Source organism: Coffea eugenioides, chromosome 6, assembly GCF_003713205.1.
Source record: "Coffea eugenioides isolate CCC68of chromosome 6, Ceug_1.0, whole genome shotgun sequence".
In the NCBI taxonomy this organism is placed as follows: domain Eukaryota; kingdom Viridiplantae; phylum Streptophyta; class Magnoliopsida; order Gentianales; family Rubiaceae; genus Coffea; species Coffea eugenioides.
The window spans coordinates 11250517-11278410 of NC_040040.1; the positions used below are offsets into that span (position 1 = coordinate 11250517).

At 36.0% G+C, this 27894-nt stretch overlaps 2 protein-coding genes across 2 annotated transcripts; one reads left to right on the forward strand and one right to left on the reverse strand.

Annotated features, from left to right (window-relative positions):
- The first annotated feature begins 2220 nt into the window (after positions 1-2220).
- On the forward strand, positions 2221-17943 carry LOC113773302 (myosin-17-like). Its single transcript, XM_027317915.1, has 39 exons — positions 2221-2608; positions 4652-4780; positions 5925-6068; positions 6187-6332; positions 6436-6592; positions 6722-6780; positions 6926-7085; positions 7207-7356; positions 7433-7569; positions 7652-7798; positions 7895-7996; positions 8092-8149; positions 8240-8341; positions 8562-8599; positions 8835-8961; positions 9041-9211; positions 10672-10803; positions 10910-11019; positions 11186-11246; positions 11477-11654; positions 11815-12020; positions 12135-12254; positions 12361-12459; positions 12528-12749; positions 13327-13466; positions 13927-14044; positions 14121-14171; positions 14252-14332; positions 14434-14604; positions 14747-14902; positions 14991-15197; positions 15729-15866; positions 15952-16022; positions 16118-16217; positions 16298-16354; positions 16435-16491; positions 16646-16726; positions 16862-16944; positions 17368-17943. Exons 1-39 carry the CDS (start codon positions 2606-2608, stop codon positions 17477-17479), a joined length of 4581 nt encoding a protein of 1526 aa, XP_027173716.1. The 5' UTR covers positions 2221-2605; the 3' UTR covers positions 17480-17943.
- A 1415-nt stretch (positions 17944-19358) lies between these two features.
- Positions 19359-23467, reverse strand: LOC113775097 (uncharacterized membrane protein C776.05). The gene is made up of 8 exons (XM_027319837.1): positions 23112-23467; positions 22899-23018; positions 22637-22694; positions 22415-22515; positions 22068-22163; positions 21886-21979; positions 20327-20564; positions 19359-20153 (listed from the first exon to the last, which is right to left on the reverse strand). The coding sequence occupies exons 1-8, from the start codon at positions 23202-23204 to the stop codon at positions 19715-19717; spliced, it is 1239 nt and encodes a 412-aa protein (XP_027175638.1). The 5' UTR covers positions 23205-23467; the 3' UTR covers positions 19359-19714.
- Positions 23468-27894: the final 4427 nt, after the last annotated feature.

The window sequence follows — 27894 nt, forward strand, 5'->3', positions numbered from 1 at the left end:
AGAATTTTGTTGGGCGACGAAGTCCTTCCCATCTCTCCCCGGAATAAAGGTAAATAATTTGTGCGCCATGACCGGAGGATGAGACTTGTCGGAAGACATTCGCCTGTAATATACCTACCTGAAATTTCATCTATATATCAAATCACCCAGCAGGTACTAATTTGTTCGCCTGTAATTTGTTGGAAACATCTTTGTGATCTCCTGCAAATCAAATGGTTAACTTCAAAAGCAAGCTTACGCTTTGGAGTAGAGCATAGACCCATCATTTTCTATCATAAAACGGTTTTATTTCCCGCGAAAGTCTTATTAATCTAGCGAATAAAATTGAAACGTAAAGATGTTAGAGGTTCTGTTTAAAATTTTCCTTTCTTAAATCTCACTCATTCTTTGCTAAAAAAAAAATTAAAAGGGTTGTACTTGTTAATTAATAATTGTGGCCCAAAATTTTTAAATTAAAAACGGAAACACTACTATTACTCGATTCAAAACAAAATCAAGTACGAGTATATGATATAAGAACATCATGAGATTCCTGTGGGGTGATTCATGTAGTAAGAACATGCATGATAGTGGTCTTGCATACACTTATTAATTAACATAATAGAAAAAAAGATATTGCAAGTTAAACTACATCAATCTTTTTATTAATTTTTTGGACCTCTCTTCTTCTCTTTTTTACCTTCAACAAGCATCACCAAGGCTGACATTTTGATTTGCAATTTTTTCTTCTTTCATTTGAATCTGTTAGCACCAGTAGTTTCTGAGTAAATACTGATCATTAGGGAAAAAAAAAAAGAGCGGAATAAGGAATTAGAAAGAGATAGTAGATTAAATAAAATACGCTAGCGTAAATAAACAAAAAGACAAAAGATGAGTTAGTTCTTTTCTTTTATCCTATTGTTGTTCTTGCTTATTTTCATTAAAAAAAATGTTAAATGAAAAGCTTCGGTTGATTGCTTTTTATGCTAGTTTATTTTGGAAGGATTACAACAAGTTTGCAACATTACAAAAAAAAAAAAAAAACTATCCAATCCTATTTTGCTAATTAATAAATTGATATTGCTAATGAGTTAGTCACAACTCACAAGCATCGAGAAAAATAAAATGAGCTAACAAAGTGTTTGGATAGGAGGTTATTTGAAATATTTACTTGAAATAATTACTGAAACACTTTTTGTAATGTAATATATATGAAATAAAAATGTGGTTAAAAATGGTGTTTATGATGTAAGCAGAACAAATTTTGAAATTTTTTTTTTCGGCAAATCTTGATAACCAAACATAAGTGAAGGATGAAACTAAACAAAATAGTCTCTAATCATATCTGTGTTATATGTTTGAACGGTTGGGTATGAAAGTATTTATATTATTATGAATTTTGTTTTGCATATTATATAACCAATTATCTACCTTCAAAATATTATTGTTTTGTTTTGGTAAGTAGGAGCTATTAAGTTACACCTACAAAGTACTGTGGCTAACTAGATTCCTCCCACTTAACATCTAGCCAACAAAACCACTTGATGCTGCTTACTAGAAAATGATTGTTAGCAATGAACTTAGCTCCCAAAATTACGAGGAATTTGTACATTTGTTACCCTCTCTTTAAGTACCTTGATTAAATCTCAAGACTTTGGGATGGCCATTTCACACTCTTCAACGATAGCAAGGCCATTATGTGAACCTTCGAATTCACAATTCAATAAAATCAATTTCTACCCTTTTTTTTATAGGCTTTTTTTCTTTTTTTTTTTTTGAAAGAGGCTATCTCTAATTTTCTTTGTACCGTTACACTCAGGCGGATGTCCTTAAAAGGACGTTAGGATTATAAATCCGGTAAAATTTAAATATTAATATCTGACAGTAACGCTTGAATTCCCGCATTCTAGGGCTAAATCTGGTAAATAAACCTAAACACTAAACCAGGGGAGAAAAAAAAACCCAGCTTAATTAGCCGTAATAAACTAATCCAGCCTAGCCTTAATGTCGGTTTTCGTGTTAAGCACCTCCAATTCCAACTCCAGCTCTCTCTCTTGCACGACATCCTTCCTATTTGCCCTGAGTGGGGTCCCACACCCACCTCTCACCAGAGCCGGCCCCACCCAGCCACCACTGAATAACCCAAAACCAGCTTCAAATTTTAAGACAGAGAAAACAATTACAAAACAAGCAAACAAAAGCAAAGTTTAGAGTGAGAAACTAAAACAAAAGGCAACAAAATTTACAACCATTTCCAGTTTCCACTTTACCTTTACATTCATTTCTTTTTTTTTTTTTTTTCAAATATACTGAGAATTTCATGATATTCTTATTTTTTAAAAAATTTTTACTTGTATTTAGTTTAGAGAGGGAAAGCTAGAGAGCTTTTTGTTTGGTTAGCTTTTTGAAGGGAGTTGAATTGAATCATTATTATTGTTATTATAGCAGATAAGAAACTTTGTTGTGTTTTTGTTGCATCGGCGTCGCCGAAAATTCCGAAGCTTTTGAGCCCCAGTTGGCTCCGATCTGAACTCACTGAGTCGGAGCTCCGTTTGGTCGGTCTCTTTCTGCTTGATGAGTTGGAGACGGCAAGGAGGAGGAGATCGATAGTTACGGAAACTCTTCAATGGTAAGTCCAGGCCGTGACCACGGTTCTTATTGCTGCTTTGAATTTATTTTGACTGATTATTAAGCTTTTCTTATTTTTTTGGTTGCCTCGAGTCAAATCTGTTCAGCTTAGTTTCTACTAACAGTAGTATTCCCTTTTTTAATTTCCTTATTTGTTGGAAGTTTGTATTTTGTTTTTATTAAATTAGTCTATTTACCTTTGGTACGACAAAATTGTCCAAATGTTTATATTACGGGCACAATATGCATGCACATCTAATTGATCGGATACTTGTAAATAATTCACGAATTATTGGAGGATTTTTTTTTTTAATTTATCAACAGGTACTTAAATATAATCGGTCAATTTTTATCTTATTCTGAATTGGGAATGAGTACTTTGTTTTTACCTTCCACGTAGGATTCAAATGCAATCGTTAGTTGGTTCAACTAGGATATTAAATGTTGGGAAATAAAATATCCAGAGTCTTTCGTAATTTGTAGTAGGAAAGGCATTGGCTATGCCTTAAGAAGTGTTAAAAAAATTAATTTTACGCTGTCAAAGCAAATATAAAGGGAGAAAGTAAATCATGATCGTTAAGACTCTCAGATTATTGTACTTTTTATCTGTTTAGAGTCTTGTAACTGAAAAATTGAGCCCCCAGTTGCAGTTAAATTGAGAAAATAAATCGTCAAAGTTCTGTAAAATGAGTGGCCTAGTCCGAGTAAGTTTATTCTCAGCATGTTTCCTGCTTAGTTATGCAATTGTTAAAGCCCTCTTTTTGCTGCCCAACCTTCAAAAGCAACTGGTGGTTTAGAGTAGGTTATGTGGCAGAGAGTGTTTTATTGAGTCCTGTAATGATCTAATGCTACCAAATGTCACTTTCTCCTTAGTTTCCAGGAAAAGCAGATTTTAGGCCACTGTGAGTGGTTTTCATTGTTTATGTATTTGGGGTTTCTTTTAAAATACTATGTGTGAACATCTTCATGAATTTGTTGAGGCTTCTTTTTGAGGACTAACGGACAAGGCACTTGAACTCCTCACTCCCCCAAAATAATATCTTTCCCTTTTGCATCTATCAATTTAGTGCACTTTGCACCTAAACTTTTCTTTACAGATCCAATTTCTGCTTCATAGCATACAGTGAACTGTATAGCATACTAGAGCCAATTTTAGTGGCAAACACAACAATGTAGCAAGAAAAATTTCTCGATAGTGGAAATTGATGCACTGTGTACCATGCCGAACTTAAAAGAGTTCATATTTGGTTTTCAAGTAACCCCCTTTCGCATTTTCAAATGGTACATAAGATTTATGTACATTGCCACAATTACAAGGTACTGACTTTCTGCCAAAAAGTGCTTTAAGAGAAACTAACATGGAGGTACTGACTTTCTGCCAAAAAGTGCTTTAAGAGAAACTAACATGGAATAAATTGGTGAAGTAAGTCTAAGGAAAAGAAATGACTAGACATCTCTTACAATGTAGAATTGATATGTGAGTTAGCATTTGCGTGTCAAAAGTTATTCTTGTACTCTAAGTAGATTGGCATTGAATTAGCTGTTCACTTCGGTGTATCACATGCTTTGGGTTTGTATTCTGAATTTGGTGTTCAAACAGCACTTCTGTGAAGCTTTTGTTTGTAAATTCTCTATTTAAATTATTGTTATATTAATTGAGGTGTATGGCGTTCCAATTGTTGGGCTTTTAGATTATCTTTCTTGCACATTCTGCTAGACTTTAGTTCCCAATGTTCCTTGGAGAACTAGGCAGGAGGTAGCCTTTTAGAGAAACAAACTAAATTAGCTTTAGGATCCAGTGAATCTAATTTCTTTGTACCTGTATGATTTGTTTATGCTCTGATTGGCTGCAGTAAGAATTCCTTCATAGAAGATGAACAGTTTATCTATGTTGAAGTTCTCTACTTTCTGATGCTCTTTCTTTGTTTTTTACATTTCTGTGTGTTGGGTTATACAAGTTGATACTTGTCTTAATTATTATGAGTTTAAATAATGTTGTTGTGAATTTAAATCTATTAATTTAATGGTATTGGTTCTTTTGCAGGCATCGCCAGTTAATATTATTGTTGGCTCTCATGTATGGGTTGAGGATCCAGTCTTGGCGTGGATTGATGGGGAAGTAACTCAAATTAATGGTCAAGATGTTCATGTTCACACAACGAATGGGAAAAAAGTGAGTGCAGCTTTGTTCATAGCTAAACTTTTTCACTGTAGTCTCTTGTTATGGTGGTGGCTCAAATGGTGTGCCGAAATTAAAGTCTTAATATGTGATAACCTGCTGTTGGTAGACGTTAAGAATCTTGGTGTGTCCTGTTTGATGTTGGAGCAATATATTTTGTGTCTCTTGTATGATCATGCAGTCTTCCTAGATTTGCAGTTTTTTTTTTTTTAATCTGCTTCAGCTTAAGAATCTTCCATTGGTAGTTTAGCCTCCTGTAAGCTTAGCCTGCATATGCTGGTACTTTCCACTTATAGTTGATACCAAAGCAATCCTGTATATGGTACTAGTGTGGCTTGAGCTAGGGCTGTGATGGCTGATTGTAATGCTCCAACAACTAGTTCAAAATGCATAGGTGAAAGATATTTCAATAGCTTCTAAGAATTTAGACATCTTGCTCCTAGCTGCTTGGGCTTAAGTGTTTTGAGCCGGTAACTTAGGCTCTACGAAGTTGTTTGACAGGAATAGTTATTGGTGGCCCTGTAACATTGTGCTGCAACGGACTATAATAGTTATTGGTGGCCCTGTAACATTGTGCTGCAACAGACTATGGTGGTGATAAGGTTTTTTGATTGTGGCAGAGGGCCAATGGTAGTATGCCACCATGGTCTTTCACCTTGGGCAAGCGGGTAGTTATTGATGAAAAAGCAAACTTACAGGGTAGGCATTTTATGTTCAGCAAAGTAGACAGCAATTGAAAAGTGAGTAAGTGACATTTACAGAACTTCTATTTTCATGTAACTTCTGGCATTTCTTAACGTAGATCAAATTCTTCAGTAGCTGCCACTTCTATGTGCAATATCCTGATCCTTCATTGCCCTGCAATTAGGAAATTTAGCTTTATTCTACTTCACTTTGAGCCTTTATCAACTCAACATGAGCTTTAACTCACTTTGCTTTATATGCCTTTGAATGATAATTGGTAAGTGGATTAGATGCCTCAATACCTTGGTCGAAAATTGAAATGGGGTAAAAAAGCCATGCAAATTCAGCTGTTAGCTGTTAGTTGAGTTTTAGCTTAGAACGTGGTTGGATGCTTCTGAGAAGCCACTCTTTTACATGGAATTTGAAGGTTCTTATGATTGAAAGTTGATTTTAGGTTGTTGCAAACATTTCAAAAGCATTTCCAGAGGATACCGAAGCTCCTCCTGGAGGTGTGGATGACATGACTAAGCTCTCTTACTTGCATGAACCAGGTGTTCTGCAAAACCTGGCTACCAGATATGAACTCAATGAAATATATGTAAGCTTCAGAATTATCTTTTCAGGACCTTGCAAAATGCTTGTTGAAGAAAAGTATAATTGATGTAAGAACCAATCTTCTCATTTTCTTTTTTTTTTCTCTTCAATCTATTGCACAGACATACACAGGAAATATATTGATAGCAGTGAATCCTTTTCAAAAAATACCTCACCTGTATGATAGTAACATGATGGAACAATATAAAGGAACAGGATTTGGAGAGCTTAGTCCACATGTATTTGCAATTGCCGATGTTTCATACAGGTGAGTACTCAATAATCTTTGAGTGTTTTTATCTTTTGGATGGGATTTTTCTTCCACTGTCTTTTCCCTTACTAGCCGCTTCTCAACATTTTATTGCCTTTAGGCAAATGATCAATGAGGGAAAGAGCAACTCAATTTTGGTTAGTGGTGAAAGCGGTGCTGGTAAAACTGAAACAACGAAGATGCTCATGAGATATCTTGCATACCTGGGTGGTCGTTCTGGAGTTGAAGGGCGGACGGTCGAACAGCAAGTTCTAGAAGTAAGATGGACTGTTTTCTTCTCTTTTTCATCTTCTCTTGCTCGTATAAAAGGATGCAAAAAGCTGTTTTCATTTCTAATTGTCATTTGGATAGGCATTGTCTCTGACTTGTTTATGCTAACTTTACAGTCCAATCCTGTTCTTGAAGCATTTGGAAATGCTAAAACTGTGAGGAACAATAACTCAAGGTGAGAAAGTTTATGGGCTAGAGTTATTTACTTGGTTTACGTATACTTTGATTCATTGTATCTTAGGGTGTCTAGTGTTCACACATCATCTTGAAATGTGTGATAATACTTTTTCTGATCTTTTGCTTGTGATTTCTCAATGTAGTCGTTTTGGTAAATTTGTTGAGATACAATTTGATAAGAGCGGGAGGATATCTGGGGCAGCTATACGAACTTACCTGCTGGAAAGATCTCGTGTATGCCAGATCTCTACTCCTGAGAGAAATTACCACTGCTTTTATCTTCTTTGTGCGGCACCACCGGAGGTAAGAGTTAATGGTTTGTCCTATTTCCGTTGGACGGGTGACTTTTACTAAGATTTTACCTCTCTTGTACTAATTATACTGGCTAAATAAATGAAAATGATTATTCGACTTTAACTTGCAGGAGAAGGAGAGGTATAAGTTGGGAAATCCAAAAATATTTCACTATCTCAATCAGTCCAATTGTTATGAGCTTGATGGAGTTAATGATGGTGAAGAATATCTTGCAACAAGAAGGGCTATGGATATAGTTGGAATTAATGAGGAAGAACAGGTTTGCCTGCCAACGATTTCCTTGAGCTTTTTGTGCATATTCTTTAGATTTCTTACATTACACGACATCTTTCCAGGAGGCAATATTCAGGGTTGTGGCTGCAATTCTTCACCTGGGTAATGTTGACTTTGCAAAGGGGCAGGAGATAGATTCTTCTGTGATCAAGGATGAGAAATCTAGGTTCCATCTTGATGTGACAGCTGAATTGCTCAAGTAGGCATATTCGCCTTTCATTCTTGAGTAAGATTTTTAAATTGCAATTAGGTATCTAAAAGGCAGAAACATGATGGAACAGGTGTGATGCTAAGAGCTTGGAAGACGCACTCATTAAGCGTGTGATGGTGACACCTGAGGAGGTTATCACAAGGACTCTTGATCCAGAAGCAGCTACTGGTAGCAGGGATGCTTTGGCTAAGACGATATATTCTCGTCTATTTGACTGGTAAGGAGTTCTAATTTTTCTAATTATTATCAAATATTTGAACGCTTTTGGAGTTTGACCTTGTCTAATTTTAGTGACTATTATCTATTTCCCCAGGATTGTGGAGAAAATAAATATATCAATTGGTCAGGATCCGAACTCAAAATCAAAAATAGGAGTTCTTGATATATATGGGTTTGAAAGTTTTAAGCAGAATAGGTAACCCCTTACAAACATCTTTTGGGTACAGTGTTTTATCTGGAGTACAGTTTACAGCCTATTCTCATTGTTTTTTGTATTATGTGTGTAATTAGCTTTGAACAGTTCTGCATTAATTTTACCAATGAAAAGCTGCAGCAACATTTCAACCAGGTTATTGCTCTGTTTATCATATATTGGTCATTGCTTTGACTAAAAATTTGGACATTCTTTTCATCAATTTGTTTGACATAACATTTGCAGCATGTATTTAAAATGGAACAAGAAGAGTATGAGAAGGAACAAATTAATTGGAGCTACATAGAGTTTGTTGATAACCAAGATGTTTTGGATCTGATTGAAAAGGTATGCTACCTTATTGATTCTTCAGATTACAGATTTTTTGCGGATGTTTTCTTAATATGAGAAAGTCACTTGTTTGGCTATTGTATCATATGATTGTAGAGCTAATAATCAAATGGTTTCTTCTCCTTTTTGTTCATCATGTAGTGCCTTAGCTTTTTTTCCCCGCCTTCTCTGCTAAGGGCCTTGGCTTCTTTACTTAACTTGCCCTAAAATGTTGCAGAAACCTGGAGGAATCATTGCACTTCTGGATGAAGCATGGTCTGTAATTTTCCTTTCTTTTCTTTTTCTCCACCTCTATTGGAAATTGATTTTCATACTTAATGCCATTCAATCTTGGTTGCGGGTTGATATTTACGATAACTATTTGTTGTTTGCTGTGTCATTATGGCACTTAGAAGCTCATCAGCAATATGGACAAGCTCAAATTTGTTTACCCACTTACACGACTTTACTTCTGCTTTAGTGCACTTTTGATATGTTTTGCTTGATGCAGCATGTTCCCCAAATCGACCCATGAAACATTTGCTCAGAAGTTGTACCAAACATTTGCAAAGAATAAGCGCTTCATCAAACCTAAGCTTTCGCGCACCAATTTTACAATATCTCACTATGCAGGAGAGGTATCAATGTGCATCCTATAAGGTTCTGTATAGAGCAGTTCACTGCAATCTTATGCTTTACTTCCTGTATCATTTGCAGGTTACATATATGGCAGATCTGTTTCTGGATAAAAACAAAGATTATGTGGTGGCAGAACATCAGGATCTTCTGACAGCTTCAAAGTGTCCCTTTGTAGCTGGTTTATTTCCTCCACTTCCTGAAGAATCATCAAAGTCGTCCAAATTTTCTTCTATCGGGTCCCGCTTTAAGGTACTTGCTGTCTTCGATTGCCTTATGGAGATGGCAAATTCATTCTTCAATTTACTTAGCATTACTGAACTGCTATACATGTGAAATACAGAGAATAGAACCCAGAGAGATGTAAAATTAAATAGTCTGACTGTTACCTTCATATAATCTAATTTAGCAGGTTTTACTTCAGGAGTGGCCAGTATTTTATTGTAAGCTGATGGCAAAGTTTGTTGTTTGCTTGCCTATTCTTTGGACACCATGGTCTAAATTTAGTAATTTGCACGACCACAATCTGCATTAAAATGAAACATGTAGTAGACAAAAACCAAATAGAACTATGTTGCTGGACTATTGTGCCTATTCTGTGAAACATGAAATCTTGACTAAAGTTATGGTCAACTGAATTACTATAGAAATCTTGTCGATGTTAAAGTTTTTAGATCACATGAGATGCCATTATGATAAAAGTCATATCTGTGAAAGAATTCTTTGTATTGCTGTGTTAGCTCGCTTCTTTTTGCTGATTTGTAAGCGTTTCTGCCTATGTTCCTGAAGCTCTCTGTTTCAGTATGACACTGAAAGATGGGATGGCTGTACACTACTTTCAGTAAAACTTGTGGATCTTGCTAAACTTTCAGACTTATGGTGGTAGTTTGATGTTGACTACCAATTATGTAGGGTATTTTATGTTCAATACTGCACTAGAGTTTAGAGTATAGAGATTCATAATGAGTACAGCTTTTCACTGGTGCAAAGATGACTCAAATATAGGCCCCAAAAATTCCAGGGAGCTGTTTACCAAAAGGTGACTGTAGTTCTCACACTCTTGGGCTGGACTTAATTTCCATGTTACTGGAAGAGGGTTAATTATACAACTGGGTTTGGGTTTTCAGCATAATCAAATTTGATGTTTAAGTTCATCTTCCAATGAGAAATTTAATGTTTAGGAACTTGAATTTCTGGAGTTACTCTGTTAAGACACATTCAAGAGTTTGGCACCTCAGAATCCTGTTAGTTGAAATGTCAAAAGTTATTTATGAAACCTTTTTACATTCGGGCAACATTTTTTAGTATGTAACCTTCTTGATAAAACTTTTGAACAAATGATTTTCTTTGCTTTTATTTTTTTACTAAAAATTTTGTCTGCTTTGAAGCACTTAAATAGCGTCTTTCTTAATAATAAAAATAATTTATAATAATAATAATAATTATTATTATTATTATTAGAAGAAGGAATATTAGCACAGGATGCATATTTCTCAGGTATCCACCGGGACAATGTTTTCAAAGTCTCAAGTCTTGAGCTCACAAATTGTTTCCTTGTTATCCTTGAAGTTTTCATGGTTCTATCCTTTCAAAAATCCAAGAGTTTGCAAGAATGGCTGTTCCTCCTTTTCTTTCTCCAGTTCGAACAGCAGCATTTCGGTATATGTTGACGTCTCTTTTCTAATGTTTATCATCTATGTTGACACTTGCAGCTACAACTCCAATCTTTAATGGAGACCTTGAGTTCAACAGAACCTCACTACATTCGATGTGTGAAGCCCAATAATGAATTGAAGCCTGCTATTTTTGAGAATCTGAATGTCATCCAGCAGTTGCGGTGTGGTGTGAGTATATGTTAAATCTTTTGCCCAGTGATTGTTAATGAGGTCTAAGGTGCAATTCTTTACTTCTTGTATTTCATATTCTTAGTATGCCCTCTACCATTTATAGGGTGTTCTGGAAGCTATCAGAATCAGCTGTGCTGGATACCCCACTAGGCGAAGTTTCGATGAATTTCTTCTGCGATTTGGTGTTCTTGCTCCAGAAGTTCTGGATGGAAGGTAAACTATTGGTTCTCTTTTTCTTCACAGAATTGACCTGGTAGGAAGAATAGCAGTGAGGATTGCATGCATTTCTGCGATCCTTTCATCTTGCAGTTCAATTATTTTCTCTAAGCATCTCTAGTTCATCTACTTCCTCGTGTCCTAACAAAAGTACATTTGGCAGCTATGATGACAAGGTTGCGTGCCAAATGATTCTGGACAAAATGGGATTAAAAGGCTATCAGGTAAATTTGAACCTCTTCCCCCCTACTGAAATAAGGCTTTGTAGGTATGCTATTTGTTCAATTTTACAGGAGGACAAGCTATTTACAGTTTCAACATTAGAATAAAATGAGACTTTATTTGGTGTTTCTGTTATGTTTCTTTTGTCCTCATTATGTTCTCATTGTGATGCACCAGCAGCATCGTCAAATTATTCTTTATATTAATATATGAAATGTCATTGGCTTTGCAGATGGGCAAGACAAAAGTCTTCCTAAGAGCTGGTCAAATGGCTGAGCTAGATGCGAGAAGAGCAGAGGTCCTTGGAAATGCAGCCAGGATTATTCAAAGACAGATTCGAACTTACATTGCTAGGAAAGAGTTCATCACAACTCGCCAGGCGGCAATTCAAATGCAATCATGTTGGCGAGGTATTCCTTACTCGTGGTTGTTTATGCTGTGATTATCTGCTTATTATCCTCTCTTTGCAAATTTGCTATTCAGCATGGACAAAGATAATAGAAGGCTCTCAGAGAAAATAAATAATGAATGCACTTTCTCTTGCTGTGTGTGCGCTATTGGATTCATTAGGTATATTGGCTCGCAAGCTATATGAACAATTACGCCGTCAAGCAGCTGCTCTGAAGATACAGAAGAACTTCCGCTGTTACGTTGCTTGGAAATCGTACTCAACATTGCAGCATTCTGCTATCACATTGCAGACAGGCATGAGAGCATTGAGTGCCAGGAATGAATTCAGATATCGGAAACAAACAAAGGCTGCTATTAAAATCCAGGTCCTGTTTGTGCCCATTATTCCATTTCACCAGAGATGCAATAGAAGCAGGGAATGAGAATAAATTTTTGAGTAATTGAAATAATAATTAATATAAGATATTTTTGTCATCCAGGCTCATGTGCGTTGCTACAGGGATTGGTCTTACTACAAAAGTCTGCAGAGGGCTGCTCTTGTTACTCAATGTGGTTGGAGAGCACGAGTGGCAAGGAGGGAGCTTCGCAAGCTTAAAATGGTTTACTCTTGTCCTTGATGTGATTTTATTCGCTAGACATTAACATGTTAACAATTCATATTGGAGTGCCTTGATAACCAGTTACTTATTTTATGCATTAATTCAGGCCGCAAGGGAAACTGGTGCTCTCAAAGAAGCAAAGGACAAGCTGGAAAAGAAGGTGGAAGAACTTACGTGGCGGTTGCAATTTGAAAAACGATTACGGGTATGTACATCTATATTCAATGTATTCCCGTTGGATGGGTACCTTGTGACAATTGTTCTTGCATACAGACTGAACTGGAAGAAACGAAAGCCCAGGAAATTACGAAGTTACAGGAGGCTTTGCAGGCAATGCAAGTTCAAGTAGATGAAGCAAATGCTAAAGTTATTAAAGAACGGGAAGCAGCAAGAAAAGCCATTGAAGAAGCTCCTCCTGTGATTAAGGAAACCCCTGTTATAGTTCAAGATACTGAAAAAGTTGAAGCATTAACAGCTGAGGTTGAACAATTAAAGGTAGTGAAGCTGTCTTATATTACTGTATTGTGTTGTGGATAATCAATTGATGCATTCATGTAAACCAAGCATGTCAAATGTGATGGATAAATGTGTTTTTATTCATGATCAGTGTTCCTTCTGTTATTGGAATTAAGCCAAATGCCTGTCCTTAATATGCATTATTTACACAATAAGCTCTTACAAAGCAGTTTGTGGTTGGTTCGCAAATGTGAAGAATTCAGACATAATAAGTGCTGCGATACATATCTAAAGCCTGGTAAAACAGTGAAAAGCTGGCATAGTTCTCCTAGCAGAGTCTTTTGGACCATTAGTAGTGTATATCTCTTGCGTTCTTGAACAAGCATGGCTTAACCTGCATGTCCTGATTAAACTTGTCAATATAGATTTGAAGAAATGTAAATCTTTTGTATATCCACCTTCAGAGGATGGTCATACGTGTTCCTCACTTTGTTTTGGCTCACTCATGGGCTTCAAGCTTCCAGTCAGTATTAAATTTTGGATAACAATGATGACCATTTATGGCGATAATTAGATTAAGGCCAAGAGTATTGACATAGCCATTTTGCTTGTGCAGGCTTCATTGAATTCTGAAAGGCAAGCTGCAGAAGCAGCAAAGAAGGCTTCTGTAGATGCTGAGGCCAGAAATTCAGAACAGGCTAAAAAACTTGAAGATGCAGAACGGAAAGTGGATCAGCTGCAGGAGTCTCTGCAGAGGTATGTTAACACGTTTTAAGTTTCAAGCGTGCTATAGTTGTTCTTGAACCACTGAATTGATCAAGTAGGTAGTAGAACATTTCTATTACCTTGATAAAGCAAATGCTATATACCAATATAAGAGTGACAGGTAGTCATTCTGTTCCTCCTTTTTTTATCCTTCTAGCTTTGTGCCTGTTTAAGATTTCAATCGAAAGTTTGATGCTGCTGTTGATCCTCTTGTTGTTCATCAAATGCATGTGTTTGTGGATTCTCTATCTCCTTTTGTCGTAGTTTGTTTCTATTGTCCTCTCTTTTCATTCATTCCCATGCTTGGTAACACATAATGTGCACTTGCACCCGTCTTTTTGAATCAGGCATGCTTAATCATGCACAAGCACATAGGCACTTGTATCCAGTTTTGCTTTTATTGCATATTATGGGGAAAAGTTGCAAATTTCCTCTTTATTTCTTGTTTCAGGCATGAAGAGAAGCTCTCGAATACTGAATCAGAGAATCAAGTTCTTCGTCAACAAGCTTTGGCAATGTCTCCCACTGGAAAAACTATATCTGCAAGACCAAAAACAACTATTATACAGGTAATATCACGCTTCTTGCTTATTTGAAGTTACATGCTATGTTGAGAAAAATAAAGATTGCTTGGTGTACATGCAGAGAACTCCGGAGAATGGAAATATTCCAAATGGTGAAACCAAGGTTGCACATGTAAGGAGCATCAGTACTTTTATTTGGGTAACAACCAATGGAAAGGGATGTTATTTCTTATCATATGTTACATGTGTCAGGACATGACTCTTGCTATAGCCAGTCCAAAAGAGTCTGAATCTGAGGAAAAACCACAAAAGTTTCTTAATGAAAAGCAGCAGGTGGGTGCTTTTTGGATGCATAAAATATTATGCTTGTAATTCTTGGTTTTCCTATTTGATTTTTTTGGAATCTTTTCCTGCAATCCACTATCCTGCTGCAGGAGAACCAAGACTTGCTCATCAAGTGCATCTCTCAAGATTTGGGATTTTCTGGTGGCAAACCAATTGCTGCTTGTTTGATTTACAAATGCCTTCTTCATTGGAGATCATTTGAAGTTGAGAGAACTACAGTGTTTGACAGAATCATCCAAACAATAGCTTCAGCAATAGAGGTTTGTTGTTATAATGGGATTGCTAATTTTATTTTTCTTGTAGCCATAAATCATGATAATCTGCTCACTAGCATTTGCTGATGAATGTCATCAGAAATCGCTTACATGAGTTGTATTAATTTGAGCAACCTTTGTCCTCTAGGTCTCAGACAACAATGATACATTAACTTACTGGTTGTGTAATACTTCTACGCTGTTAATGCTGCTCCAACACACACTCAAAGCCACTGGGGCAGCTAGTTTGACTCCTCAAAGGCGGAGGTCATCATCAGCCTCACTTTTTGGGAGGATGTCTCAAGTATGGGCCTAAGATTTGATTTGCGTGGCCTTTTCTCTTGATCTTCTGTTTTGAATTCTGTAAATTCTTCTTTCTTCCTTAAATGCAGGGATTACGGGGATCTCCACAAAGTGCTGGGCTCTCATTTCTTAATGGCCGGGTGCTTGGTAGACTAGATGACTTGCGTCAAGTTGAGGCTAAATATCCTGCTTTGCTGTTCAAGCAGCAGCTTACTGCTTTCCTTGAGAAGATCTATGGGATGATAAGGGACAATTTAAAGAAAGAGATTTCTCCATTGCTTGGCTTGTGCATCCAGGTATTTCATGTCCTGTTGTTTTACAAATGTTTAGATTGCTGCAAGTTGCATCAGAAAACAATAAGCAGCTCTTACGAGTGTTTTTTTGTTAATGGATAAGCAAATGATTAGTGATTTGTTTGTGATGATTTAGCAGGGTTAGTGTTCCTAGCATCCTTACTTGATTTGGCCAATAGTAAAGCTCTAGTACTTATCTTGGAGGTTAACTACCATTGCTAACCTTCCTAAAGAAGCTCATCTTCAGGTTTCAAATAAAAAATTGAAACCATTTTTAATTTAGTACGCCAATGATTTCTGGAAGCCCTGCATCCATGGTACCCATAATATCTCCCTTATTTTCTCTTTTTCCATTTCGTTAGTTTGTGTGACCTTATGCAATTCCAGCTCTTCTTCTTCTTCTTTTCTTCTCTCTCTGTTTTCTATTCTTTTCTTTTCTGGAGTTATAATGGAGTTGGTAACTTATGCAGCTTAGTTTTGCTTCCTATAAATTTAAAAGTATTCACTTCATGGGCAATGAATTGTCTACTGCAGGCTCCTAGGACATCTCGTGCTAGTTTGGTAAAAGGACGCTCTCAAGCTAATGCTGTTGCTCAACAAGCTTTGATTGCTCATTGGCAGAGCATTGTGAAAAGCCTAAATAATTACTTGAACATAATGAAAGCAAACTCCGTGAGTTTTAAAACTTACACTCTATGGAAATATTTCTTTCTGAATCAATTTCTTAATACTTGCTCCTTATCTTGTACTTTTACAGGTTCCTCCCTTCTTGGTCCGCAAGGTTTTCACTCAGATATTTTCTTTCATCAATGTTCAACTTTTTAACAGGCAAGTTCTTCCCAGTAACAGGACAACTGTATACGCCAAATGTTTCATCTTATTAATTATTGTCATTACTTACTTTCGTTTATTTATGTTTCCAGTCTTCTTTTGCGGCGTGAGTGTTGCTCCTTCAGCAATGGGGAGTATGTCAAGGCTGGGCTCGCCGAATTAGAGCAATGGTGTTGTTCTGCAACTGAAGAAGTAAGGATTATTCACAAACAGGCTTGCTTATAGGCCAGCAACTTTTTAATGTGAAACCTCTTATGACCTCCTGTTTTCAGTTTGTAGGCTCCGCATGGGATGAACTGAAGCATATCAGACAGGCTGTTGGCTTCCTAGTGAGTTCAGGACAGTCATTACAATTGGTTATGATGCATCACGTGGTTGCTAATCTATTCTATTTTCCAATTATCTGCAGGTTATTCATCAAAAGCCCAAAAAGACATTGCATGAAATCACAAATGAGCTTTGTTCGGTGAGAAACTGTTCTTTTGCTTGTTTTGTCCTATCCTATTCTTTCCAAGTTCCTTAATGAGTTATTCATCTTATACAGAAAATTGATTGTAGCCACTCCGGATCTTTTTGTTCTCACTTTTAAGGACCTAATTGTTCTTCTTATTATTCTTCAGGAGCTTAGCATACAGCAGTTGTACAGGATAAGTACAATGTACTGGGATGACAAGTATGGCACCCACAGCGTTTCTTCAGATGTAAGTTAGTTCTCACACAAAACAGATGAATTGTCCTTGTACTTTCATTTGAATGGGTCTGTTTCCTTTGGCTGTTCCTAATTTTAGTTCTGGTGTTTATAATTCACTTCTATGCATCTTTTCCTTGAAATTTAGGTTATTTCAAATATGAGAGTTATGATGACAGAGGACTCTAACAATGCAGTTAGCAGTTCCTTTTTGTTGGATGATGACTCAAGGTAATCATGTGTTAACGTGTAGGAGTCACAACTTCTGTTTTTTTATGTCAGTTTCATTTTGTGTTTGACTCTTTAACGTACCTCAACCTTCTCTTGATCACTTGGAAATGAAACAAAGGTCTGAGGCTGCGTTCAAGGTAAACTCAAGGGTGTAATAAACCAATTTAGGGAGTACTATGTGGGTAATTTGAGCATATCCAAGAACCTCCAACACACTACTGAAAAAAGAAAGATCATTATCTGGATGTGTTCTTAGAATAAAAAAGTTCTCTTGATACTTACCTTTTTCAACAAAGGTTTTTGACCTTGGTTGAGTTTGGATGTCTATTTTTGATGGATCTGAGATTGTGCTTGTTCCCGAGTACATTGACTTTACTTTCATGAACCTATGAAAAGCATTAATTTTTGCTAACACTAATGCAGCATCCCATTCTCTGTGGATGACATCTCCAAATCAATGCAACCGGTGGATGTTGCTGACATTGAGCCTCCGCCACTAATCCGAGAGAATTCAGGTTTTGCATTTTTGCATTAGAGCTCTGGATGATGATTATCAAGTTTTTATTCTAAATCATCACCTCATCTCTGGAAGATTGAAATCTGCGCATCAGCTGGTGTGCAGAAACTTGTGCATAAATTTTCATTTTCGGTTGCATATTTGTCTTGTAAATTTACTCCATTAGCTCAGGTAACAGTTAATATATGTTATCTGGGTCAATTTTTTGATTCCCCTCGTGCATTTCCCGACACGAGAGGTATTATAGCACAAAGCTATAGGGGCTAGTACTGTGATGGCAATTAGTTAATAGAGTCATGATTGGTTTTTCAGTTGGTGTGTGCTGGGGATTTGAGTGTAAATTTGAAGCAATTTTAGGTTCTTAACTTTTAGTGTGGACTTAGAATGCAGTTAGGTTGCTACTGTATTTTGAGATATCATGTAAAAAGCCTCCATAAGGTTTTATTGGTTTATATATGAATGACTTGATTACATTCTTTTTCTTTTTCACGTCTTATGAGGTATGATACAGGATTGACGTTAGACTTAGATTTTTTGAATGGCTCTGGTTTTCAAAGGAATACTTCAGAACTAAAATTTGGTTTCCTCCGGCTGACGTTGGCCTACACAGTTGTTCCGCTTACTGTTGTGTGGGGCAATTCAATGTTGTGCCTATTTTTAGCTGATCTGAACAGTGTCTGAAAAGATTTCATTTTGTGCCGATCTTAACGCCTTTTCTCAAGGTTCCGTTTTGGCTCTTTTAATCTTAGCATGGTCGTATCCTTAATTGATATATTTGCGGTTCTGAACAGTATAAAGAAATTTCATTTTGTGCCCATCTTTGCTGATCTTGGTGCCTTTCCTTAAGTTTGCGCTTTGACTCTTTTAGTTTTAACATTGCCGTATCCTTCACTGGAGAAAAGGTGTGTGCAAATCACATCATCAAATTGTGAAAGTGGAGGAATAGTATCCCATCTTTTGGGCGTTTTTGGTTTTCAGAAAGAAAATTCGAATCACAATAGGTCTGTTGCGTTTCCATTTATTGGTTTGAGAATCTGAACCTGTCACTCGCCGTTTGACCTTACGAATAACAGGGCACGTAGTTTTAGATTTTCACCGAGGGAGAGAGGCAAACTAATTGCATTTCTGGAATTAGATGTGTAGAAATAAATGGTACGAAGTAGTATAAACTTCTTTAGGTGCGGGTCTGGTATCTCCGGGGGGCCAAAGGCCCTTCACAAAGAAACTAGCCGAAGGGGGACTTTCTCCCATACACATCATTTCTTAGCGTACACTACTATTTTGGGGACCTCTGAACACTTCGAAGTTTCGTCAAAGGATGCAAACTGGAATGTTCCTATATGAATTGTACCAGAGCTTTTTGAGTATTGGAGACTTCTGGTTGTAAACATGGGTTGGCAAATCATGTATTCAACTTTGGTTTATGAAACATACTCTCGTTGCAAGTATCATTATTCATCATCACAGGGTGTTTAATTACTTATTTAGCAAGTGTTGTTTGGTCTAATGTAATGGCCACCGTAGAAGATTCGCAGCATGCATTGGATGTCTTCATCTGTGTGTTGCTAAGATGTACTATTCAAATGTAGGACGATCAAAGTTATTGTGCAGGAATTAGAAGTACGCTAGTTATCCAATTATTTTCTCTGTTTTACACTTCAGGTCATCATGAAAAGCACAAGCTATCTATCTATACATGGGGAAAGAATTCCTGTCCCCTAATTTATACTTATTTTTTGTTAAGTAATGGGTGTGCTGCAAAGTTCTATACCTGATTTATCCATTTTTATTCTCTTTTGAAGCAAGACTAGAAACACACTGCCTTGAGCATTTGGTTGGCAACAGCCGAATATGACTGAACAAATAAGACCATCAACCATTTCGACACCTCTGTGACTAACATGGATAACCCTCTTGTTAAAATAATTTCAAGAAAACAGAAAATCAACTGGAACCCGGTTTATGTTCCGACATCACTGTTCTCTTTACATCAAAACATTAATTCCCACCCTCTGTTCCTAAATCTCGGTTCTAGTTCTGTTTTTTTTTACTGGAAAGTAAAAGCTCCAGCTCATCAGATCCGACATCTTGTCAATACATCTCCTCTCAGCTAAACTACATGTTATGCCCCTCATTGAAGAGTGATCACTTTTAAGGGAATTGTATAACACATTAATCTACAAAGAATATTCCTGAAAAGTTCACAGCTTTCACTTGTAAAAATGGAGTTTGCAGAATTTATTTTGTACATCACTAAGAGGACTCTTGCATCTCAGCCGAATTACTTGTTCCCATCAAGGTTTCAAGTACAATGGGCTGGTCTTGTTCAGTCTGCATGGTTTGAGGAACACATTTACCATATGAGCTCATCGAATTCTCCGGGGCAATTGACTGGTCTTCGATAGTCTGCTCCCGTTTGCCCTCTGATTTCTTCTTCTCTTTAAGTACGTACTGTCTTGGCATTACTTCAAGTAAAAAGTTCCCTCCATTCCATACAGTTGCAGAGAGTTTAAGGATTTGGAAAAAGACAGACAATTTGTAGGACAAAAATATGGGTACTGTAAGTGCCATTGTTGCCACTGTAAATATTCCTTGGAGGACAATATACATAAGCAACCGGTTCTGATCTCCAAGAATACCACTTAAACGCCACCATATATTGTTAGCTTTCTGTGCTTTTTTGGAGAGCTCTCTGCAAAATAGTGAATGAACAGAACAAAACCAATAAGGCTAAAGATAAAGTCATAGGAAGAAGGATTAAATCAAGAGTAACTGGACATTTCCACTTGTGCAAGAGTGTGTGTGTGTGTGTGTGTGAGAGAGAGAGAGAGAGTAATGATGAAGAATCAGATAAAAAGCACTAACCTGTAAGAGGTCATAACTTCAGGGTCCTGTAAAAGTCTCTGCCTACGGAGGACATCTACAATGAGAAAATAAAGAGCCTGCCAGAGACAGTAAGCAACTAATGGAACAAGAAATAGCCACGTCCAGAGGTTATACTTGCTTTCTACATAAGGCCATGAAGGTCGGCGAGGAGTCCCCTCAGGGTGCATGGCTTCAAAAAACACAGGATCCCACCATCGAATTGTGAAGAAAACCAACCCTGAATTCAGAATTATCAAGTAAGCTACAATTTGCACCGGACAACTGAATAACAAATTTACTTGAAACTACACGGGAAAGAACCATGCCATCACTTCAGAGGAAAAAATTTGCACTCCAGCGAACGCAACTTAAACAAGATGATGTATGTAGGCACAGAATAAGAGGGTGTTTTGTGCATATGCCTTTGTCTCTTAGGTAGCCTTCAGTAATACGGGTGCTCTAGGAGGAAAGTCTCTTAGGTAGCCTTCAGTAATACAGGTGCTCTAGGAGGAAAGCAAACGATTCTTCTACAGTTATTAGCAATTGTGAGGCATAGCCACACATGCAGACTTGCAAGTTAAGAAAGGATGGACGTCCTTTCTGTCAAAGGATGTTTATAGTTTACATGACAAGATTTTTTATTATTCTCACACGAGCTTTAACTAACTATTTGCATCAATAGCTCCAAAAGGAGTGCTTAATAAGACCACCATAAACATGCAAAGAAAGACGTCACCATATAGAAAATTTTCATCAGGCCACATGAAAATGTGACAAAAGTATCTTGATGATGTCAAAAATTCTAGAGTCTAAAGTTGTTAAAAGACCTAAAATGTATTAAACAATATAAAGCAATACTCTTAAGTCAAAACATATTTGAATTGCCAAAACTTTCTACAACTTTCAATTATTGCAGCTTAGATGTCATACAAGAATAGACAGGACGCATGATACCCCATAAAACTATTCCAATGCATTCAAATGCACAAAATTCTTATGTTCTTTATTATTTAAGAATATTGCTTCAGTCATAGTGAGATTTGTACAATTGAAAGAAAGTTTATATACCACCAAAAACTCCTAGCAAGAATAACTATGCTGAAATTATGGAGCCAAGGAAAATACACAAGTCGCGGCTCGTAGAGCTGAATTACTGTAAGGTTAATTCTATCTCATATTAGATCCATCTCAACAAAATTTCCAAGCATACATCTGTGGACTGCTATTGTTTCCCATTCAGCAGAGACTACAAAGGGCATTACAAGTAATTAAATAAGAAAAATAACATCTGCATATCCACTGGAAAAGATTGATACCATATTTTCTCAAACATAAACAGTTACATAATCAGGATAAAAGCACATATGCAGCGAATGAAGAAGTCAACAGGCAAGCAAATGATAGAAGCAATCAGATGTGATAAAAATGAAGGCCCACAGCTAATAACTACAAGTGCTTAATTCATTCTCATCATCATTAAACTAGACCTAGCTTTCAAGTCGAAATACCTGCTATAAAGGGGGGCTAGACTAGAAAAGAGAGAAGGATGTCCAACTTACCAGGCAAAAGATGTATGAAGACGCTTACAATTTTGTCGAAAGAATTAAAGACTAAGCTGCATCTCCACACAATCAGTGCCCAAGCTAGTGGACCCTGCAGTTATGTGAGAAGTCAAGACATAAAGAAGCAAATCTTAATGCCATTTAGATGAAAACAAGGCATCTCCAGATTGATTGCTTACCTCTGCAAAAGAGAAGCAAATCATGAAAAACTTCTCATTTCTAGGAAAACAAAGAAGCATGACCAAGAATAGTGTGTTGGCGTAGTAGCAGAAGTCCTGAATGGCAAAAGAAGTACATAGTGACACAAGAGAAAGTACATTTGTAGGAGATGAAGTCTACACTGAAACAGAAAAATTCACAGATAACATGTACCATCAGAATTTCAACTAAACCTAAAGTGATTTTGTCTAATTAAGACTCTAGAACCTCTTCGACAAGGATCTAAATAACCGAGATACGCAAAACAAAAAATATTTGTGTAGTTAAATGAGCCAAAACAAGAAGTTGCAAAACAGGAAGAGCTTACCAAGAGATAATAATGCCATTTCTTGTATCGATAATAAATCCACCGTAGAGGAACAAATATGACATAGAGCAAACAATATGCATAAGGGACATCTTGAGGCCCTGCGCCACAATAGAAAAGAACCGCAAAAGCAAATTAGCAAACGACAATCCACTAGGCCTAACTAATTATTCGAGGGATAAAGATAACTGAATTGTCAAATCTTAAGAGTGTAATACTCACTGGCACCCAACAGAAAGCAGAATGTTCCAAACCCAAGAACACTCAACAAATAAATCACCTGTCAACCCAAAAAGCTGCCAATCAGTTCAACCTAAAATCGACATCCCATGTCACCAAACCATAAGCAAAGATGCTAGTAAAAGTAAATAAACAAATTATGAATCCCGGAAACAAATATGAGCTACAAAGTTGTTCTTTTAATAGCCACTGAGACCATCTGACAAACATATGGTGGGTTTTGGTCGGTCGGTTACTTGATTACCTTGTTGATGAATCTTTCGTGTTCTTCAGCCCGTTTGGCAATCTTATCTGCATGTTTAGACAAGATCTGCTTGGTTTGAACTGCTTGCTTCGACAATATCTCTTTCGTTTTAGCCACTTTCTGCGCAACAAACAATTCCCAGATGACAAAGAACTACCCAAATCGCATCACAAACTGCAAAACTAAATCAGATACGTGGGAAAAAATTAATACCTCTGATCGATCTCTGAGCCTTTTTCGAATCAACCCTCCATTTGATTCGCCATTGGAGTCCTCCGCAGAAGAAGATTCTCCGTTGCTATACATTTTCTTGCTCAAAGACTCTCCTGTGTTTTCCCGCAAGTATGAAAAGAAGAAAAGGTGGTGGTGGTGGTTTTCTGTGCTCCTCTCCTTCGCCTGTAATTTTTGTGGGTCTGTGTGACGTATATATAAAACTGGATAGTACTATAAAAATGCCTAGCAATCAATTAGAGTTTTTTTTTTTTTTTTGGTGTGTGGGAGAAGCAATCAATATGAATTTGATGAAGGAAGAAGTTGTTTATGACTTGAGTTTCCTGTTAATACATTACTCCATTGACGATTCTATATATCTATACTCCCAACTGTAATCCGAGGACAGCTGCTAAATTTTGAGGCCGAATTTCATTTTATGCTATTTTAACATTTGAGCGAACTAAAAAAAGAAAAAGAAATAAATGCGTGATTAAATAGCCTACTAGTCTTCTAAGGTTATACTTGTATCCTCACTTTCTAGGTGAAAACTTTCTTCTTCTTCTTTTTTTTAATAATCAATTTCTTATAAGGAACGTACTATTATTCACAAAATGACATGATTGCATATAATCGAACTTGTAAATATGTAAACTTTGCCTTTTTTTTTATTGGTGGTATATCTCAGGATTCAACTTCTTTTTTTTTTTTTTTGTAGCATTTTTGTTTGAAAGTATATGGTAGGGTTCGAGCCTTATTAAAACTAGTCGGATTTAATTATGAATTAATCTTGTATGCATTAATAATGTATACACTGTTACAGTTAGATACATGAGACGTATATAAAATTCGAATTTTAAATTTAAATATATATTAGTTGTCATACATCTAATAGTGATAAAATACACATTAATGTCTGTATGCATAAGAATGAGTTAGACAGACAGATTTATTTGCTATCCGTACACGTTTCTTTCTAGTTGTGGAAAGTTTGGTTTTAAATTTTATTACTATTATTATTAGTTTTTATAACTTTCCACTTTGAACAGGATGTCTTTTGGTAACATCAACACATAGAGTCAATAATGTATTATTATTACTCACTTTTTTGTAGTTATATAGCCAATAAGTACAATGAAGTTGTCATTAGGGATACCAAGGAACATACTCGAAGCTTCTGTTTCCAAGATTCCTCAACCTTTTTCTCTTTTTAATTTGTTTTAATTCATTGTTGTTCTTATTGATATTTATTTCGATTTCTAAATAGCTAATAGTTAAAGTGCAAACAATGCTTCACAATTTCAGACGAAAGAATATTCGATACTTTTGGATTCAAATGTTATTGAAAGACGCTAATATTTCATTTATGCAGAAGCTTTTGATTGCTTGTTTTTGAAGTTTTTTTTTTTTGTGAAAAATATATATTGTAACGATTTGATATATGTCAGGTAAAAAGGTGACTAAAAAACGTGTTCACAGAAAACGTAAAATTTTTTTTGAAAGAAAATGGCTTTCCAAATGCAGAAATTTCTATGTTCACACAACCAAGAAGTATAAAAGGGATGGGATGTTCCAAAATATACTGGACTATCATATCAAAATTCTACAATGATCACAAGGGCAAGACTTAAAATAAGAAATTGATGGAATGTTCAAAGAAATGGAAAGGTTTATTAATCCTAAGATGTGATAACCTGAAGACTGGTCTTTAACAATTTTAATTCCATAAAGAACCAAATCATTACATTCCTAAAGTGTTGTGTGAAGAAAAAGGAGGCATCCGGGCATATATGCATGATATACACTCACTCCTTTCACCCTTGGCCCTTGCCTTAAAATAGTTTTCTGATGAGGCAACTTCTGCAGTTTTCCAAGTTTAAGATCTGGTGTATTAGATTTACCTCGTGACCGAAAAGAAGAAAAAAAAAACAGAGAGAGAAAGTCCCGGGGCAAAAATTCATCTTTAGCCTTGTCCAAGGAGCAAAAGATAGAAGTGAGCGCAGGAAGATTTCTCGGAAGAAAAAGAACCCCAAGTACGCATGGGATGGGAATAAAAAAGAAGCCCAGGTACACCTGCGTACGAGTACGGAGCATCAAAGAAGGTACCCTGGGAATAACCCAACAATGTAACGGTTATCGCATAATTAATATTGGCAACTAGTCTATCGATTGAGCTTTTGGGCTTTTGGATATATGGAAATATGGAAATGGATCACCTGCTCCTACTACACTTCCCGAGAAAGATGCCATATCCAACTCTACACGTGGCTCCCTTACAAACTCAAGATTCTAGTTCAATCTTCCTGATTAAAGGTTGGCTCGCTTTTCTTTCTTTGTATGTATCAAATTACTAGGAGGTTATCGGCTGTGCTAAGCACAGCCTAGGCCCCCTATAATCTGTTGTCATATATTTTCATATAAAATAAGATTAATAGTAATGTTTGTGAAATAGCATACTTAAAATTATAAATTACCAATCAAGTATGCAGCTAACAATATGAGACTAAACAAAACACAAAAATCATTAGCATTGCAAAATATAAGAGAAGATGACAAAAGAATGGCAAGTAGTTTGACAAACAGCTTAACATCTTCAAGTGCAAGTTAGTCTTACAGAGACAGGAGATGACTTGCTAAATACTTAATATAAAGTGCAATCATAGGCTGCAATTACAAAAGATCACATATTAAGATCCATTAAGGTGCACAAAAGAACAAGTGGTTAATTGATCACAGCTAATGCCCATTGAGATTAATTGATTGCTGTCAAGAAACAAGGAAAATTTATAAAACAATATGAAAAGGGAATTTGTTGTTTAATGGAAAGAAAGTTAAATATCTATAAATGAATGAACATATGTAAGCTGTTCATTCTAAATTGTAATGATAATAGAATTTTTTTTTTCAATATAGCATGACATTGCTAAATCCCAAAAAAAAATAGGTGCACTGGATTTTGAAAATTGTAAAACAATAAAGGAAAATGTTAAAAAAAAGATTTAGTGGTTAAGGTGTCGATTTGCAAAATATATATTGGCATAAAATAATTTGGGCTCTTTGTAATTAAGATGGTGCTATCAAAGATATTCATCACGTGCATGTGTAGATGGTGGAAGAAGTGTACTAAGAAAAATTTGATACATTTTTCTTTTTTGTAGTTATGTTCATATCAGTGTGGTACGCACAGCCAATGCCTATTGAGATGTATTGATTGGTGCCAAGAAATGTGAAAAATTTAGTTGTAGAAGAAAACATTACGTAAATGAGGAGTTTATAAAGCAATATGAAAAGGAATTTTTTGTTGAATGTGATAAAATAGTTCATTTTAATAAGTAGTCAATGGGAAGAAAAGTATTTTATGGAAATATGGCTGAAAGCTAAGTAAAGATATCAAAATTTTATTTAAAAGTTGTTTGTTTTTTAAACATTATACGTTTTCAATTTGACAAAAACTGTGGCCACATTTCCCAAAAAGTTAAATATCTATAAATGAATGAATATATGTAAGCTACTCATTCTAAATTGTGAAGAATAAATAATAATGTTCAATTAGTAATGTTGGTGAGAATGAAATTAGTGAAAATGCGTACAATCAAATGGAAGTATAAAACGGAACTATATTATACAGGCATATTAGTGAAAATTAGTAATGCTGGAAAGAAGTTTTAATTATACAGGCATTCTAAACATGAAAAGTAGACAAGTTTAATTTTAATCTTGAATGTTTAGGTTGTGGCAGTTGAGCTGATGAATGCCAAGACATCACAAAATAGCATCTTTTAAATCTCCATCGTCCTCTTGGGCCTGCAGACATAGTATAGCAGAATTTGATGTACATTATTTTCTTGGACTCAGGACGCCTTGAAACTAAGACGTCTTTAGTCACAGGAAAAAAAAGACGGAAATAAGACTAAGTAAGGGGAGGATACAGAAAAAAAGAGTCTTTTTTTTCAGAAAATAACCTATAGAACTTACCTTTAAAAAAGGGGGAAAAAACTTAGAAAAAAGCATGAGAATGGTGGAGGTAATCTGCAAATTTCGTAGTTGCGACATCAAAACATCACAAAAGAGAAAAAAGGAAATTAAAAAAGAAGGGGAAAAATCACAAAAGGCCAGAGAAGCTTTGGAAAAAGAAGGAAAAAGAGATTTTAAACTGAAGCAAAAAATCCCAACCATATCTTTGATTTTGTTGCTGAGAACAAACTAAGCTACCGTTGGACTAATAAATGAAAAAAAAAAACAATGAACTTTGACAATTAAAAGTAAAGCTCAAATTTGTTTCTCAATGCCAGGCGAAGAAGAAGAGCACAACCATAGCTGCAAACTCAGTTGCAGTTCTGGAATAATATATACTCCAAAATGCCATCTGAGTTGCCTCGCCAAGATACAGCTTAAATCCAGTTAGTATCAAGCCTGAAACACAACTCATGGCAACAATATTGTATCATCACAGCCGAAGATGAGAACAAAATAAATTCACCTATTTCTAATCTTTATTTGTTGTGAAAATCCAACAAAAAAATATCAACACTATAGTCCAAGAAAATTTAGATTCATTAAACCCTGGTAAGGAAATAAAAAGAAGAAAAAACAAATGTTCAAACCAAAAAGGAAATAACAAAAAATTGCAGGAATCCCAAGCTTCAGCATTTGAGGAATCCCAAGCTCCAGCCGCTGAACAACCGGACCTTATTCTCCTCCCATTTCAGATCAAAGAATGTTTATAGCACAAGAACACTATGGCTCAATTGATTTTTTCACCATCTATTCTCCCGTGACAAAAAGG